The sequence below is a fragment of the Mustela erminea genome, chromosome 13, assembly GCF_009829155.1.
Source record: "Mustela erminea isolate mMusErm1 chromosome 13, mMusErm1.Pri, whole genome shotgun sequence".
Taxonomy (NCBI): Eukaryota; Metazoa; Chordata; class Mammalia; order Carnivora; family Mustelidae; genus Mustela; species Mustela erminea.
Genome location: NC_045626.1, coordinates 40,028,051 through 40,045,027, shown reverse-complemented (window position 1 = coordinate 40,045,027; position 16,977 = coordinate 40,028,051). Strand labels below are relative to the sequence as shown.

General features: G+C 42.9%; 1 protein-coding gene across 2 annotated transcripts in view; it reads right to left on the bottom strand.

Annotated features, from left to right (window-relative positions):
- The window catches only part of B4GALT6 (beta-1,4-galactosyltransferase 6), a 66,733-nt gene extending 55,584 nt beyond the window's left edge, over positions 1 to 11,149 (bottom strand). For both annotated transcript variants that reach the window (XM_032310299.1, XM_032310300.1), the window contains exon 1: positions 10,855 to 11,149. In XM_032310299.1, the coding sequence (XP_032166190.1) occupies positions 10,855 to 10,969 (115 nt within the window). In that variant the 5' untranslated portion in view covers positions 10,970 to 11,149. The remainder of the gene's footprint in view (positions 1 to 10,854) is intronic.
- Positions 11,150 to 16,977: the final 5,828 nt, after the last annotated feature.

Sequence of the window (16,977 nt, the reverse complement as noted above, 5' to 3'; positions counted from 1 at the left end):
TGTAAAATGGTTTCAGTAAAGGCACATTAACACTAGCAAGCCTCAAAATCTAAAAAGGAAACAAGACATAATATTTCAATCTAGATGACAGGTTACAGTAACAAATCTCATATACCTACTCACCTGTAACAATATTACAAAGGGACTTTCCTAGCCAGATGCTATATGAATTTTTTAAGCTTATTTTTTTTTTTAAGATTTCATTTATTTATTTTTCAGAGAATAAGCACAAGCAGGGGAAGCTACAGGCAGAGGGAGAAGCAGACTCCCCACTTAGCAGGGAGCCCAGTGTGGGACTCTATCCCAGGACCCTGAGAGCCTGACCTGAGCCAAAGGCAGATGCTTAACCAACTGAGCCACCCAGGTCCCCATGAAATGTTTTTAAATCTCTGGCTAACATGCAGGGCTATATGCTTTAATCACTTTTTAATCTTATCAAGTAAATTACAATGTAACTTTCTAATAATTAGAAACAGTAACAAATTTCTGATCAACTTATAACTCAATCATATAGTCACTGCAGACCCACAAAGAAACACAGGATCTTGGTTATCTTAAAGGATGTGTTTGTCCATTCTGTCCATTTCTGTTCTGGAGGAAAAAAATTTTTCACCATGATTGCCATCTCTAGCTCCAGTAAAACATGATGACGTTAATCTGGTTTTTAAAAAAATTTTCACCATGATTGCCATCTCTAGCTCCAGTAAAACATGATGACGTTAATCTGGTTTTTTAAAAAGTAAGTTTACTTCTGTGAAAGAGCAAATGATATAAGATGATTAATTTCAAAAAATAAACCTATCTACCACTTGATTTTTTTTAATCTGTCAGTTGGGGTATTTGTCAGAAATAAAGTTCCCAGGGTCCAGAATTACTTAGGATGTGTATTAAAAATGAACCAGAATCAGAATTAGCACATCTGGTAATAAAAACCTAAGAAATAAACTTATGTATGCAAACCACCTTAAGTAAGGCTTAAGCACATTCATGTTCGAAAAACACTGCTTGTAGTAATTCTTTAAACACAACAAGCAAAAAAGTAGAATCTTCTTTTTATATTAGTTTAACTTATATTAAATAAATCCTCTATACAGCTTTCTAATTTATGCACAGTTTATTCAGACACAGCAGAATCTATGTTTACCTCCTATTATAATGGTATCACACAATGATTTGGTGGAGCCAAAGACTTTTACTAACTCGAGTAATTAATCCTGAAAACAAAGATGAAAGCAAAAAGCCATATTTATTATGCCTCTGGAGAAAAAAAAAGTTAATTATAAATTTCAGATTTAAAATTACTAAGCATGTTTTCCTAAACATTTTGCTGTGCCACGTAGCCAAAAATATAACTGCTGATGAACATCCTTTAAGCTAGCTTTCCTATTTTAACTGAGGAGGGTTCTTGCTGTCGCTTTAAACCAAACTTTGCCAAGTTGTGGTATGACCAAAAACAAGTACACCCACGAACCATAACAAATCAGGTTGGCCCAATGCATGATTCACGTACTAGAGAAAAATAAAATTGAGGTGTTCCCTGAAATTCTCCAGTGAATCCAAGACACGAAGTAAAAATATCTAGTACTAACTGGAGTAAACTCTTAATTTTGCAAAGGAATGTTAATGGCATTGTAGGTGCCTACTTTCAACCTTGAATTGGCCTGATCTTCAACTCAAACCACATTACCTGTGTAATAGTATTCTCTTTGCTGTTCTGACAAAAGGCAGAAATGGGAAGAAACGGTCCTTAAAATACTGAATTACCAGGTCCTCCAGAAATTAAAAAGAAGAAAAACAGATTCAGAGGGAAAAGGAGGGAAAAGGGATGACAGAGATGCCAGGGGCAGGCAGCTCTGATTAAACGGGAACACTGTGGTCTGAGGCAGTGGTAACAACAGCCAGTTTGGGCTCAGGCAGCCAGGAAAGTTGATCAGAAGGGGACCACTGCAAACGCAGACATCAGTGCTCTTCGGAACTCCCAAACACAAATCCCCGCCATGCACCTCTTTCCACTGTCACTGCAGCCTCCCCGCACCACCTTCACACTTACTGAGGTTAGGACAAACATGAAACGCAGGCTTGAAAGGGAAAGGGAGTCACAAAAGGCAGTGTGGGTGGGGGTGTGGGAGACAGGTGGAGGAGCAGGTCTGCCCTGAGGCTGGGTGAGCAAGGGTGCTACAGAGTTTAACACAGCAGCACTGCGTTTAAGAGGCTATTAGAAGTCTATCCAGTCTCCCAAGTAGAGCACCTTCACCAGCTTTAACAGGTGGTCATCTACCCCTGGCTTGATGAGGCACCTAGGAAGCCTTATTTTATTATTTGTATCTCAGTCGGGATGATTTGATTTCTTAAAATCTGACTCTTTGTAACTACCCTCACTGTTACCTGATGCTATTCAAAAAAAAAAAAAAAAAAAAAAAAGTTCACCTCTCTTCGATATGGTGTTCCTTTAACCTAAAGAACACAGAGCTCATATTTCCCCCAAATCATTTCCCAGGGCAACAATCAATGACCAAACCCTTCACCTCCTGCACAGTGGAAGAGTCAGCTATCCCAAGGTGTACATTTCAGCTCTTCCAAAAAACTATATACCTCAGGTCTTCCAACAATGACATGTGAGACTCTGGGCACATGACAATCTTTGAGAGGCTGTCTTGCCTTCTCTTTCTTTAAAACAAGGCTTTTATTCCATAAGCATGGGGTTTGGGGTGTCGCAGGGACAGCTCTATGAAGCTCCATCTCGAATCTTTCTCCTGGTTCTTCTTTTGCACAAAGCTTTGGCTCCAGACACCATGGCCTCTGTGTCCAAGGTTCCCATGGCACGGGGCCCTTGAACACAGGCTCAAACCTAGAGCACTGGTGGGGAGACCAGCAGCCACTGCTCTGACTACCAGAGCCTAAGGCCTACAAAGTCAAGTGCCCTGAAAAGCTCTGCAGTACACTCTTTAATAAAAGCCCGACAGCACGGTGGGTTAGGAAATTATCCACCTTGAAGAACATTGTCTCAAGAGAAAAACCCATTCCATTCCCAACTAAATTGCAACTGGTATTTGGAATACCTACCACACGTACCATATGGAGACTACAAACCTAGATTAGGAGTTTCTCCTTTAGAAGTATCCACAGACCTGGCTATTCTTACTTCTCACAGACATTAAAAGGAAGTCCGATAAGCACTGCTGCAGAATACATGTGTCATTTATCTCATTCCACCATGTTGTTCAATAGACCTCAAATTTATTCACGAAAGAAAAACACGAAGAATAGTATTTAGCATTGTCAGATTTCAGTGAATCAATCTTCCCTCCAAAAATACTGCATTTCCCACAAGTCCAAAGGATTTAGATTCATTTATACTGAAACAATATAGCTTAAGTTACAAATGCTGCTCAAGAATAGCAATCCGACTGGGGTGGGAAGTCTCTAAGAACACTTCCCATTCCCTGAACGTAGACTGAGTGACTCTCTTCTAAAAAAAATATGGCAGGGGCACCTGGGTGACGCAGTAAGTAAAGTGTCTGCCTTCAGCTCAGGTCATGATCTCACGCTCCTGGGACCGAGTCCCACATGGGGCTCCCTGCTCAGCACAGTCTGCGGCTCCCTCTGCCTCTGCCCCTCACCCCTGCTCATGCTCTCTCTCGCTCGCTCGCTCTACTACTTTCCCTCTAAAATAAAGAAATATAATCTTTAAAAAAAAAAAAAGAAAAGAAAAGAAAATATGGTGAAAGTGATGGGGTCATGAGCTGCCCTATGGAGAGGCCCATGTGGCAAGAAGTGAGGAAGGCCTCCAACAAACAGCCTGCAAAGAACTGAGGTCGTTGGTCCAACAGCCCTCAGGAACTGAGTTCTGCCCAAATCCACATGGGTAGACCACAAGGCTGATCAACACTCAACACTCGGCAGCCTCATGAGAGACCTTGAACCACAGGCATGCAGCCAAACCAGGTCCAGATTCTCAGCCCACTGCATCTATGAGATAATCATACATTTGTTCTTTTAAAGCCCTACATTTGGGGGTAATTCACAAAGTTATAGATAATTAACATACAGACCAATCCAATTTTCTCTACGGATTCCTAATTCCAGCCCGTCCCTCCATATCTTCCCAAGGTATCTAATATGTAACAACCCAATGGTATTGATGAGTAAGCCAGTAAGAGGACAAAGGAGCTGCCATACCAAGAGAAGTGATTTAATCAGAAACATTCAGCCACTCAACAACTCTTCACTAAGCCTCTAGTGTGGTCTGAGGCAGAAACCAAATCTCTTTAACTTGGGTTAGAAAACAGTTCACTCTATACTAAGATTTGGTCAAATAAACTGAGTGCCTCACTCTCAACAAATAACTCAGATACCTACCCAACCAAGAATGAACCTTCTTCTCCATATTCATCTCATTTTTGCTAAAACAAACATCTTTATGTCCTCTTCTTCCATCTCCAAAATTAATGTAACTATACACTTGATCCTACTCTCTTTACCTGCTCTCCCTGATTGCAATCTTGTTCCCTTTAATCCATTCATACCAGTAATGCCTAAATATTTCTGAAATGAAAATCTGATCGTGTCACTGTCCTAGTCAAAATTTAAGTTCAATGGTTTGAAACTGTCCTCGGGCTAACATCAAGTTCTCACACCCAGTTTACAAGGATCACGATTAGACCCATATTTATCTCTCTAGCTTCAGCCCACACTCTCCTCTGCACTCTATGCTTTAGTCCCTATGTTTCTTTGTTGTTGTTGTTGTTGTTGTTGTTTTAACTTTCCACTTCTTCACCTCTTAGCCTTCGAATCTTCCATTCCTGCATGAAATATTTTTCTCCTAAGCCCATCTTTTAACTACCTAACTTAAGCTTCTGGCCTCAGCTGCACCTTCATCTTCTCCATAATGCCTAAACCAGCTCAGGGCCATCCCATAACCCGCGCCTCCCTAACAAACGGTATTTCACTTTACTCTAGAATAGTTATTCTTCAGTTGTGAGGATTTCTCACTGGCTATAGGATCTATGAAGACAGGGACCATGTAGATCCTGTTCAATGCTGAACCATAGCACTTTCTGTAAACATTCGCTGTATGAAAAACTAAAGGAATGAGTCTTCCTAGATCACATGTCATAATCTGTTCCCTTTCTCAAATCTTCAAACCCTGTCCTCAGTCCTTAAACCTTTCTATAAAGTTCTTAGAATCTCAGGTCTTCCCATCTTGTAAGACTCCTTAGATCTTGCTTCCCCCTACTTTACCCTAACTAAGGCACTTTCCTGGGACCTCTGATTTACTACCCAACTCAAGGCTATCTGACCAATCAAAATAAAAATTGTTCCTGAAGCAGCGGTCATGGACCTCCTACTTATCAAATTGGTAATTCTTCTTACAAGCATTAAGCACCATTTCTTTTCTTATTTTTGTTTTAAGATTTTATCTCTTTATTTGTTTGACAGAGAGAGAGACAGACAGACAGCAAGAGAGGGAACAGAAGCTGGGAAGAAAGAGGGAGAAGGAGAAGCAAGGTTTCCCACTGAGCAGGGAGCCTGATGCGGGGCTCAATCCCAGGACCCTGGGATCATGACCTGAGCTGAAGGCAGTCTTTCAACCAACTGAGCCACCCAGTCACCCTGCATTAACCCATTTCAACACTTGTCTTGCTAATGATCATTTTTCATTCATTCATTTATTCATTCATTCATTAACAAAACCTCACTTTGCTCATATGATCTCTCTTTCCCTTCATTTTCCTGTTCCTATTTCTCCACTTACCCTAAGCTGTTAGACTGCATCCACAGCTGCCTTCTTTTCAGCTTCCGTAAGTTCTCCTTGAGTGGCCACCCAAAACTTCCCATGTATCAACCACAATGACTGCCCATTTGGGACTGGGGAATGAAAAGGGGAACAGAGTCTCACGGGAAACTTTTCAAAGTACACTTGGGCCTCCTCTATATTTTGATTTAACCTCTATCATCCCACGTTTAAGAGTAACTGACTCAGTGAGTCACTTCTGCTTGTAGGAGTGGAAAATAAATAAAAAATAAAACTCAGATATGTTGGGAGAGAAGTAAGTACCATTCATCTACCTGCTGAAGACAGCCAAATCTCTCTCCTGTCAAACATTTCTCCTGGGCTCCAAGTCCTTATGTCCATCTTCTTACTACTGAGAAGTTCCTCCTGGGCATCCGACTGGTGTCCTAATTCAGTTTCTCTAAAACCAAAACAGCTCCCTCCAAGGACATGCCTTTCTCTATTCCCTATGACCAGCTACCAGGTTGTCGAAGCTAGAATACAAACAATGTCTTAAAGCTTCTCCCTTTCATTCAATGTCACTACTCCCATCCTCTCAACTCTGCCCAGACCCAACTATGACCTTGATCATGTTCTAATCTTCTGAGCTACCAAAAAGAAATTCCTACCTGGTCTCCCTGCCACTAGTTGTGCCCTCTATCACTGGGCTCCCTGCTAAGAGAAATGCTGTAGAACAAAGGATTGCATCATTCCCCTTTTCAAAACTTCTGATCTTTCCTGCTAATCCCAGGGCAAAAATTTGAGCATTGGATAAGTGGACCAGCAAAGGAAGGCCCAGAGGAAAGAAACCGCTGACACCAGAGCCCAAATCAAAAGAACCCTTGAAAGGAGCCATGTAGGTCAGAGAACTTGGGTGAGGAAAAAACCAAGGGACCTTTGATACACAAAGCAAACTGTAACAGCTCACAACACAACCAGGTTTACCCAGCCAGGGCCAGGAGGCCAAAGGGCTAAGAAAGCTGCAGGGCAACTTGCCACCTTCTGAGCTAGCCAAGAGAGAGCCAGGGAAAATGTGAGGGGTCTCTCAGCAAGGACCTAACAAAGTTACCCTCTCCCCTAACACCTACTCGTACACACACACCCACAGGTCCTGACTGCCCATGAACTACACTAGTACCAGCAGAGTGCAATCCGCCTAGAGGCCCAAATTGCCAGGTAATTCCTTAAAGGGCCCACAGGAATCCAGACCAAAGTGCCCCAACCAGATTCCACCTCTATTCAAAGAATAAAACCGCCTGTCAGCACATCTAGGAAAGGTCAAAACCTCTGGTGAGTCACATAGACAGTGAAACCCCACTCCCAATGGAGTCGTGCAACCTTCTCCACAATACTACCCCATTGATTATAGGCACATCAACTTTTTTCTTAATCACAGACAGCTTTGATAAACCTATATGAGTCAAAACCAGCTTCTCTCTGCCCGAATTTTAGGGACCTCAACATCAAAACACTAGGCGGGGCAGGGGAGTCCCAAGAATTATTCTCAATGTGGCTGATCTGCCAGCCCATACCCTAAGTGGTAGCCAGATGGAAATACTCCTATTTTCTGTAAGTATCTTTGGCCATCCTGCCCCATTGCTTAGTCCAGTTAAATCTTATCCATCCTCAATAGCTTGTTCCAACCACCAGCTCCCTCTGGAAATCCTTAACCTTAAAGTCCACAATGCAGGCTTTCCAATGACTGGCAGCTCTTTCCTGGTGCTCATCCCATTGTAGCATGAAGGAAGTAACTGTGTCTTAGTCATCTATCTTCTGTGCCTCAGACAATGTCTAGCCTATCTGAGATACTCCACTTGTGTTGGATGAATGAACTCCAAAGTCATAAGTTCATCTTCTCCTACGATGCAACAGCAGGAAAATACAAGTATGCTGTGTTGGAAGCTGCACTGGAAACTAAACACTAAGTGGGATTCTATTCTCAATCCAGCCAGGTCAAGAACTTGGGGGGGAAATGCACTCATCTCTTTGCAATCGCGTACAGAGGCGAAAGAGAACGAGAAATAACTAATGGCTCCTGACTCTACCAGATGGGCTAGGGAAAAGATCTGTCTTCCTGTGGGAGATGGTGTCTACAGACCAGTTTCCCTTGTTACTAAAGTTCATAACATACAGGTTATCCGTGCGTTTCCTGCATGAATCAGAAATTTCAAGAAAAATGTTTCCAATTATTCTTAAAATAATGAGCTTGGAGTCTGATGGGACTCTTAGAGTAACACCTAAATAGCCAATGAATTGTTCAACATGAGAAAACACTGGAGACTAAACAGACTATGCTGTCTACAACTGTGTGGTACTATCTGCTCAGAGGGAAGAGAGAGAGGGAGGGAGGAACACAGGTGAAGAAGGCTGAGAAAAAGGAACTAAAAATAAGAAAAGGACTGCCTGGGGAAGGTGCAAGACAAAAACAGGTCTCTGGACAGAAAATGTAGGAAAATAAAATTAATGTCTACACAACAGGTTGATGTGGACAGGAATAATACGGACTTTTTAACAGAAGACATTTGAAACATTTACTTAGAATCAATAAAAAGTGCTCTCTTACACCACATATGTTTTCAACACAAGAAAGTTTCGCCCTAAGATGTAATTCAGACTAAAATATGAATTATTTCAAGAAGCTTCTCTGTACATCTAATGTAAATTAGTTATAAGAACCTAGTTTGGGGGTACATCTCATTAAGAAGAAGTCTGGAATGAAACAGGAAGTGTACATGAAGCATTTCTGTAGCACACCAACGTACTATGGTTATCCTGAAAATCAGCTTGTGCACTGATTTTGCATTGTGAGCTGAACTAGCCACATTTTTCATGAACTATCACTTTTACTTTAAAGAACTGACAAGCTTGGTTATTTAAACTCCTGTATTTGACCTACATTTTCCCAAAAATGAACAAAGTGAGCCTGGCACTTCAAAAAAAAAAACCCTGACAGTATTGTTGCCAACGATAAAATTTGAGCTTTCAGGCAAACATGATTTTTGGAAAACTGCTTCCCAATAAAAGAGAAATAAGGAGACTTTTTTTTTTTTCTGCTAAGTAATACTGGTTTTGGGAAATAGATATAGCTTAACAAATTGATAGCACTTTATAAGTTTTGGGTTTCATTCTCCTTACTGGCTTCAGTCAATTTTTTTAAGTTCTAAATTTAAGACCCACAAAAACAGAAGCTTAAACTGTGTCAACCTAATTGTCTATAAGAAAACTGCCAAATTTTATGATATATAAGTGATTACTCCATGGCAAATGTTAAACTCACACATAACTGAGAAAAAAGTATTAGTATTACATATTAATTGAATTTTAAGATTCTACAGATAATATATCAATGAACCAAGAAAAAAAAGGATGACTATCAAGTAACAGAATTCTGATCTCCTTTGGTTAACATTTTGAGTATCATAACTTCAACAAGTTATTCAAAATACCAAGAAAGTAAAAACATTGTTGCCTAAGTGCAAAAAAACTTTTTCTGCAAAACCTCTCAAAGTTAATGTCTAAGTAACCAACATCATTCAAAGATTTCCAGCCTTTAAAGAGCTACATGACAAAGTAAAAATGGCTGTAAAAGGAAGAGTTAATTTCTAAGACTGTCAAAATGGCAGAGGACTTTAAGAAAAGCCAGCCAAATAATTTGGCTATCTACTCTCAAGTCCACTGAACACCACTGTCATTTCTACTACAGGCTTCCAGGGGTTTTTATTTAGCCTAAAGAAAAAACTGCTTTAAAAGAAAATAATATCTTAAAATATTCACACTTGTTAAAACTTTAACCTCAAATTTCTATTTTGGAATACATCAAGGTTTCAACAATTTATGTCTTCTCAAGCATCATTATCTTAATTTACACATCTTACTTGAATTCAAAAATTTAATCAAGAAAAAGTCACATAGTAATTCTGTTCTAGGAAATGCAACAGTCTTCATGAGGTCTGCATCTTCCTTCTCCCCTGCAATTCATTACAATACTCTATAATAATCACACAAGTCAATGCTCTGATACTAATGCCTTCTCAAAATTCTGCAGGTGTTTTCACTGTTTAAGAGGCCATACATTTTTGACTTACCCAGGGAGAAAAGGCCCTGGGTCAAAAGACTACTAGTGTCTAAAAAGAAATAACAGGAGATACGCACTATTACTGAGTGAACAATAAACTTATATTTTACACTAAATACATTAACATTAAATACATACTATAAATATTTAACATTAAACACATAATGGCCAGGAAAAACTCAGAAAGTTTTGGAGATACAATGTGTTTTAATATCCATACGAAGTTCTTATTTTTTACTCATTAGAATGCCACACTGGCACCTTTCAACCAAAGGGGACTGAGTACTTAGAATATTAAATGACCCAAACCAAATAGATTCTTCAAAAAGGTATTTGACCCAAAATATGATAAACAGGTTAAAATGTTAAACTACAAACGATCCTGTATAACTGTCACTTTAATCACTGTATTATCTCAGAAATCATCCTAACAGGTAGCAGAATCTACCTACTCTTGAAAAGCAGACTAAAGAATGGAGCATTGTTTTCACAAGAAAACTCATCGCCTAAAAATTCCTGAAGTGTGGCACAAATGTTCACTGACCCCATTCTAAAAGAGTGACCTAGAACACTAGAATACATACATTCTTGAACTCAGTCACATCCCCTGGTGTTGGTTTCTCCTTCGTATTTTTAAACCAGTTATTACATCCAAGGGTGTTTGAATAAAACTAGGATTAAGCACCGAGTTTAAGCTTCAGAAGCTGGTATCACATGAATAAAGCTGTCACGAATACTCGAGAAAGCGACCAAGGCATCCGGCAAAATTACACCTAATTTTGCTACGTCCATTTAATGCAGTCTTTTAAGTTAGTTAAACCGGCACAAACGAAACTCACATACTAAAGCCATGCCCCGAGCAGTTTATCTGACACGTCTGAAATAACATTTCAAACAAAATGCTTTCTGCCAGTCCCCTGTTTATACACCTTCCAAACGCGGTAAGTAACATCCTGCATTTCCTTCGGTGTGACTGTGGGAAGGGAGGGTGTGTCTCGGTGCTTACCGATGCCCGGAGCCACATAGACGAAGTAGAGGCAGGAGGAGGAGAGGGAGAAGAAGAAGATGAAGGCGAGGAGGGAGCGATTGGAGACCCGCATCATCCTCTTGAGCACAGACATCTTCCTCTTCCCGGCCAGCAGCTCAGGCTGCGCTCTCACGCCGGACTTGGGGGCACCATCCAGGCCCTAAACTTCCATGAATGTACCGAGAACCCCAAGACTGCAACGGGGTCCGCGCGGGGAGGACCAAGGGGAGAAGGGCCGGAGCGGGAAGGAGGGAAGGGGAGGGAGCGGACGGAATGAATGGGAGGCCGGAGAGTCGGGGGAGGGGAGGCGCGGGAGGAGAGGAGGAAGGGGTGGAGGAGGGAAAAGGGAGGCAAGGCGTGGGGCGGGGGGGCCAGGGACGGCTGGACCTGCGGAGGCCCAGGAAGGGCAAGGACGCGCCTTTTATCCGCCCCGCGGCGGCGGGAGGAGGGGCTGCAGGTGGGGAGAGGCGCGGGCTGCGCGCCGCGGCGCCCCTGCGGAGAGGGGCAGCGAACTGCAGCACGCCCGGGCTCCCCGCGTCCGCTGGGGTCCGGGGCGCTCAGCCCCCGAGCACGGGAAGCGGCCCGCGCGGGCTCGGCAGGCCTGCGCCGCCGCCTCGTCCGGGCCGCGGCGTCTCGTGCCTGCGCGGGGCTAGCGTGGGCGCCGGGGCCGCAGTCGGCGCGCGCGACGCGCGGGGGCCCGCGGGGGCCCTGGGGGCCGAAGAGCTGAGCGCTCGCGGGCGCGCAGCCTCCTCCTCATGCCGCGCCGGGCCCCGGCGCCCCGCGGCGGCCGCGGGAGCGGAGCGCAGACGAGGGCGGCGTCCGGGCTAGCGGCGAGCGCGCTCCGACTCTGGCTCCTGCCACCGCCGGCTGCCCGCCCGGCCGCAAGGGCGGCAACCGCAGCAACATTACCGCCGCCGGCCTGGGGTGAGGCGACCCCGCCGGCGCCGCCCCCACTCCGCCCCCGGACACCAGACGTAGAGCGGCCAGGCGACTCGCGCTGCGGGCAGACCCGGGGAGCCCGAAGAGGAGGCCGGGCGCCGTCGGAGCCGCGTCTGGGTCGCTGAAGGGGGACGGGCCTGCAAGGGCGGGGGAGCCGCGGAAAACCGAGGACCGGCGCGTGCGCCCGGAGACCCCGCGGGGCTCCGCGCCTGTGCTCGAAACTGCAGGCGGCGCCGCCCGGGCACCCGAGAAAACCTGGAGGCCCCCACCCACCCGCTCCCCTCCCTTCGCCCCAAACACCGCGCCTCCTGATTGGCCGGCGCCGCACCGCGCCGAGCAACCTGCCCCCTCCCCTCGCGCGGCGACCTGGGCCGCTGCCGCCTCCTGCGTCACCGCCGCCCCCGCCAGCCCCGGGACCCCAGCGCCAGCAGCGCTGCTCGGAGCTGAGGGATAGGTCTTGAGCCTCAGTACGCACCCCCAAGTCCCCCCCCCCCCAACCAGGGATCGTTAAAGAAGGATGATGTACCTTGAGGGAAATGGGTATCTCGAGGAGGGGACTTCAATGGTGTAATTTCCTCCCAAAATACACGCTCCGGGAACAAGATTTTTTTTTTTTTTCCGGTCCCGGATTAATGAAACCTTCCATCCCGCACTTCTTACAGAAACATACTGCTAGGATGTGTTCTGGATCTATGTATATCCCTTATAATGGGACTTGCCTTCTCATCTGGAGGTGAGCGCCGGTAGACTCTACGGTAGCTCTATCCATTCAGGCGGGGCGGAAAAGACTTCTGTGCCGCCAATTGGCCGTTCACTACTGCAGCACCAACCAGCTTCAATTGGCAAATTGTTTTAATTCCCTTCCTAGGCCATGGTGTCCCCTTTGTTCAGAAAGGAGAGACCTTTGGTAAGTAAATAAATTAGCCTGGAGCCTTAGTTCAGCTATCTCAGTTTGCCAACCTGTGTGTGAAGGGGTTTCCACTCATCATGTAAGAAGTGGCTGGTTGCGCCGCCCCCCTCCCCGCCATTATTTGTTCAGCATTTCCAGAGGCAGTGTGTTGACCCATCACTTGATTGCCAGCGAATCTGGTACATTCTTAGCAAGCCTTGGATCGTCTCTTAAATAATACTGTGTTACTTGGAGCCTGAAACACCCGGATTTATACTTCACTAAGGCCTTTTATTAACTGTGAAATTCATGGCAAGCTAGGCAAGCTACTACCGACTGCAAGCCTCTCTCCGTGGCCCTCAAATGATGAGTGTGAGACCACCTTGCAAGGCTCTGGGGTTGAACGGGGTAACTGTAAAATGCCAAGTGCTATGGCTGGGACCTAAAGAGATTCCCTCATAGACCATTTGACAGTTGATTGATTGGAATCGCCAAGTTCAAATTCATTTTTTAATATTTTGGGTTTTTTGGATTTCTCTGGCTGATGGGATATTTAATGTGGAAGGAAATGACACTCTTCTGTAACATTTTTAGATGCTAAAGGGGAATGTGAAATACAAACAGAGCAATATTAAATGAAACTCACTTAAAAAAATACCTATGCAAAAGAAAGAGATCTATGAATGGTACAGAAGCAAAGACGTTCCCCTCTCAGACCCTACGGACTTTTCATCTCACTGTTCCCACAATTCAACCACCATGCTGGCTTAGCAATGGCCAGGTCTCAGGCAAGGTTGACTTTTTATAAGGAAAGTTTATTATGTAACCAAGAGGGAAGTATTAACCTTGCAGAAATTGATTATTAATCTTACTGTAAGAAATCCAACTACTAGGTATAGATGTGCCTCGCTGGCATAGACGACTGCCATGGCTGTTCTCTCAAGTTCACCACAGTACTTGTTAAAACCAATTGGTTGCTAAGAGAGTAAATCATAAAAGGTCACATCGCAAGAAAAAAAATTGTAACTATGCACGGTGACAGATGGTAACCAGACTTATTGTGGTCATCATTTTGGAGAGTATATAAATATTGAATCATGCTGTATACCTGAAACTAATGTAAGATTATATGTCAACTCTACCTCAATAAAAAAACAAATTAATTATAGAAAAAAATTTTTCAAAAAAAAAAAAGCCTGGTTTGTTCTAAAAAGGAAAAGACTGATTGGCTCTTCCCTGGAGTAAAGCAGAGTACCAGAAAACCAGCTCGGTTGGTACTTTTATCACCAGTCACAAAGAGAGGCAGCCAAGCTTCTGGAGCCAGGGAACCTGTGGTGGAATCTCAATCACTCTCTGATCAAGTGACCTCAAAGATACTCACACTACCTATTAATGTCATTGTAAGGATTAAATTAAATGAGCTAATGCCTCCGAAGAACTTGGGGGAGCCTGTTACCTGGTAAGCACAACTCAAATATTGTTAATTTTTTTAAATCTCTCTTTTAGATCACACTCTGCCAACAGTAAAGGTGATGCTGGTCTCTTTCTGTTAAAAACCAAATTTTCTACTGAGTCACCTATGAAGTCTCTATCTGTCTGAAGGATGCCACAGGGTCTCAGCTCATTTGTAAAGCCAAAGTCCACGAAAAACTCAGAGCTCAAGGAACACTAACCAAACCTTTCCAAGCCTAGATTATCAACTGATACTTCCTCAGGAGCCAGGTAAAGTCCACAGCAGAAAGTTTCATTTTATAACATCAAAATTTAGTTTTATAATATCCATAAGACTTTAAGCTTATAATAATAAGATGAAACATACACTATTAAGATACAAGTGAATTTCATTGAACTGCTTTGTTCTATATTTATTACCACCAAGTATTCTTTTTATTATTTTCTATGGGAGCCCCCATGCTCTTAAATATTTGGGTATCAAACTGAATAAGTTAAGTTTTAACTAATGGTTTTCTATTTATATTAATCAGAAATATATTACTGAGATTGTGCTTACAATAAAAAAAATACTTATTGGATGAGGTGGATGACATTTTCCTTGGTCCATGCTGAGTGAGGATAAACAATGATTATGAAGTGTTTTGGATTTGCTCACAACCTTGGTAGTATAAAAATCAGTAAGTTATTTTTCCCCTATAAATTGGGGAAAAAGGGATGAAACAAAGCATACCGATTAAATATTACAATCACTGATTAAATATAATAATTTTATATATTTAAACACAGGGCCTGAGCGCCTGAGATTCAGGTAAGGAAAATTGTTTGGTTGATGAATTATGCTTAGACAGTTGAATTTTTTTTTGCATATGTAATTGGAATGTAGATTGTATGAGAGTTAGACACTGACATGGTCTATAAAATGGAATATGTATTCAAAAATATTGTTGTAGCACAGAAATTTTTTTTTGACTTTGAGCCCAACATGGGGCTTAAACTCACCCCCTTGATTTAAGACCTGAGCTAATATCAAGAGTCAGATGCCTGAGTGACTGAGCGGCCCAGGTGCCCCCAGAAATTTCTCTTAAAGAAAGCCCATTTCCTACTGATTTCTATGATAAATATAGTCAGAATTTTGACTCTAAGTCCTTATAACCTATTTAGGTTATAATAAACTTTAAAATAAATGTCTTACATTTGAGAGTAAACATAATCACTTTAAGGCCAGACTTAATAATAATCATATATATATGAAATAATATAAACTTTATGATAATACGGTATTGTGGTTAAAATTTAAAAAGAAAACCACTGGAGTGATGAGAATCCCTACTGCAGCAGTTGACCCAAATTTCATACTCTTCCCAGATTGCTTAACGCTGGCATCTGAAATCCAAAATCATTCTTTCCCATCATAAGAATGCCTTCTAGCATTTCCAAATATTCAAACCACTACCTCTCATTTTCACAAAATCCCTTTGGCATACATTTAGCAAGTAGTATTATGTCACTCGCGATGAGGAAACTACAGCTCCATCAGGTACAATGTGTGGCCCGAGTTCACATGATAATGAGGTAGCCGCAGAACTGGGGAAAGACCTAATACGTTAGCAGCCTTCCTGTGTCCCTTCCACAAACCACACCAGCTCCCGTCTTCACAGGGATTACTTTGTCTATCAGGGCAAATGTATTATTTAGTGTACTTTTCAAAGTTTTCTACAAATAAATAGGTGCTCTCCATCTTTCAGACTATCTTTACTGATTTTGTCTCCAACACCTGTGTCACGGAATATATCGATTGAACTACATGGTACATAAAGTGAAGGCCCATCTTTCTGGCTCAAGCAGTTGATAAGTCATAATGAAAAATTAATAGGTTGTGTTTGCTTTAAACCTTCTTTTTCTTAGCATCATATTAGTTTATTCAACAGATAGCCAGTTTTGCCTTAAAGAGACTCTGAACTGCCAAAGCCATGTCCCTGACGTAGCCCCCAGGCTGGCTGGGAAAAAGAAGTCTGCCCATGGAAGATGGAATTAGACTTTGTTGGGGAAACCAGACATTGGAGTTTGGGGAAACGGACAACAAAAAGCCAAAACAGGAGATTAAAAGAGCAGCTGAGTCCTATACAAGATAGCGCCTGGTCCCTTCTGTGGAAAGGATGTGATTTCAGCACCCACTGAGGTGGACATAGGAGGCTTCCTCTTCCTGCTTGAGGCTTCCATCTCCCACATCCTGTGCAGCCTCCCGAAAGCTGAGGGAAATCCAAGTATCAGCACACATCCAAACCAGATGCATAGGACCTGTGCGTCTTGCACATACCAGCTGAGCAACCCAGCCCTCCAGAGAGCCCTTAAACCTGGCTGCTAAAGAGACAAAACAATAGCCACATCCCCAGAGCTCCCTTGTATTCTAAACAGCAGTTAGTCCTGAATAACTCTGAAGATACTTTTCTCACTGATATGCACATACATGTTAAAAAGAAGGAAAAAAGAAAACCATTCCTATTACTTGACACAGTTCAAAAGATTCTGCTTATTATAGTCAAAATAGCCCAACCTCATTTTGTTTTTAAAAAATCATTTCCGGGTCACCTGGGTGGCTCAGTGTGTTAAGGCCTCAGGTCATGATCTCAGGGTTCTGGAATTGAGCCCCGAATCGGGCTCTCTGCTCAGTGGGGAGCCTGCTTCCCCCTCCCTCTCTGCCTCTCTGCCTATTTGTGATCTCTCTCTCTGTGTCAAATAAATAAATAAAATCTTTAAAAAATAAAAAATCATTTCCTGAACATGATTCTATTTTGATGATATACAGGAGTAGTCCAGAA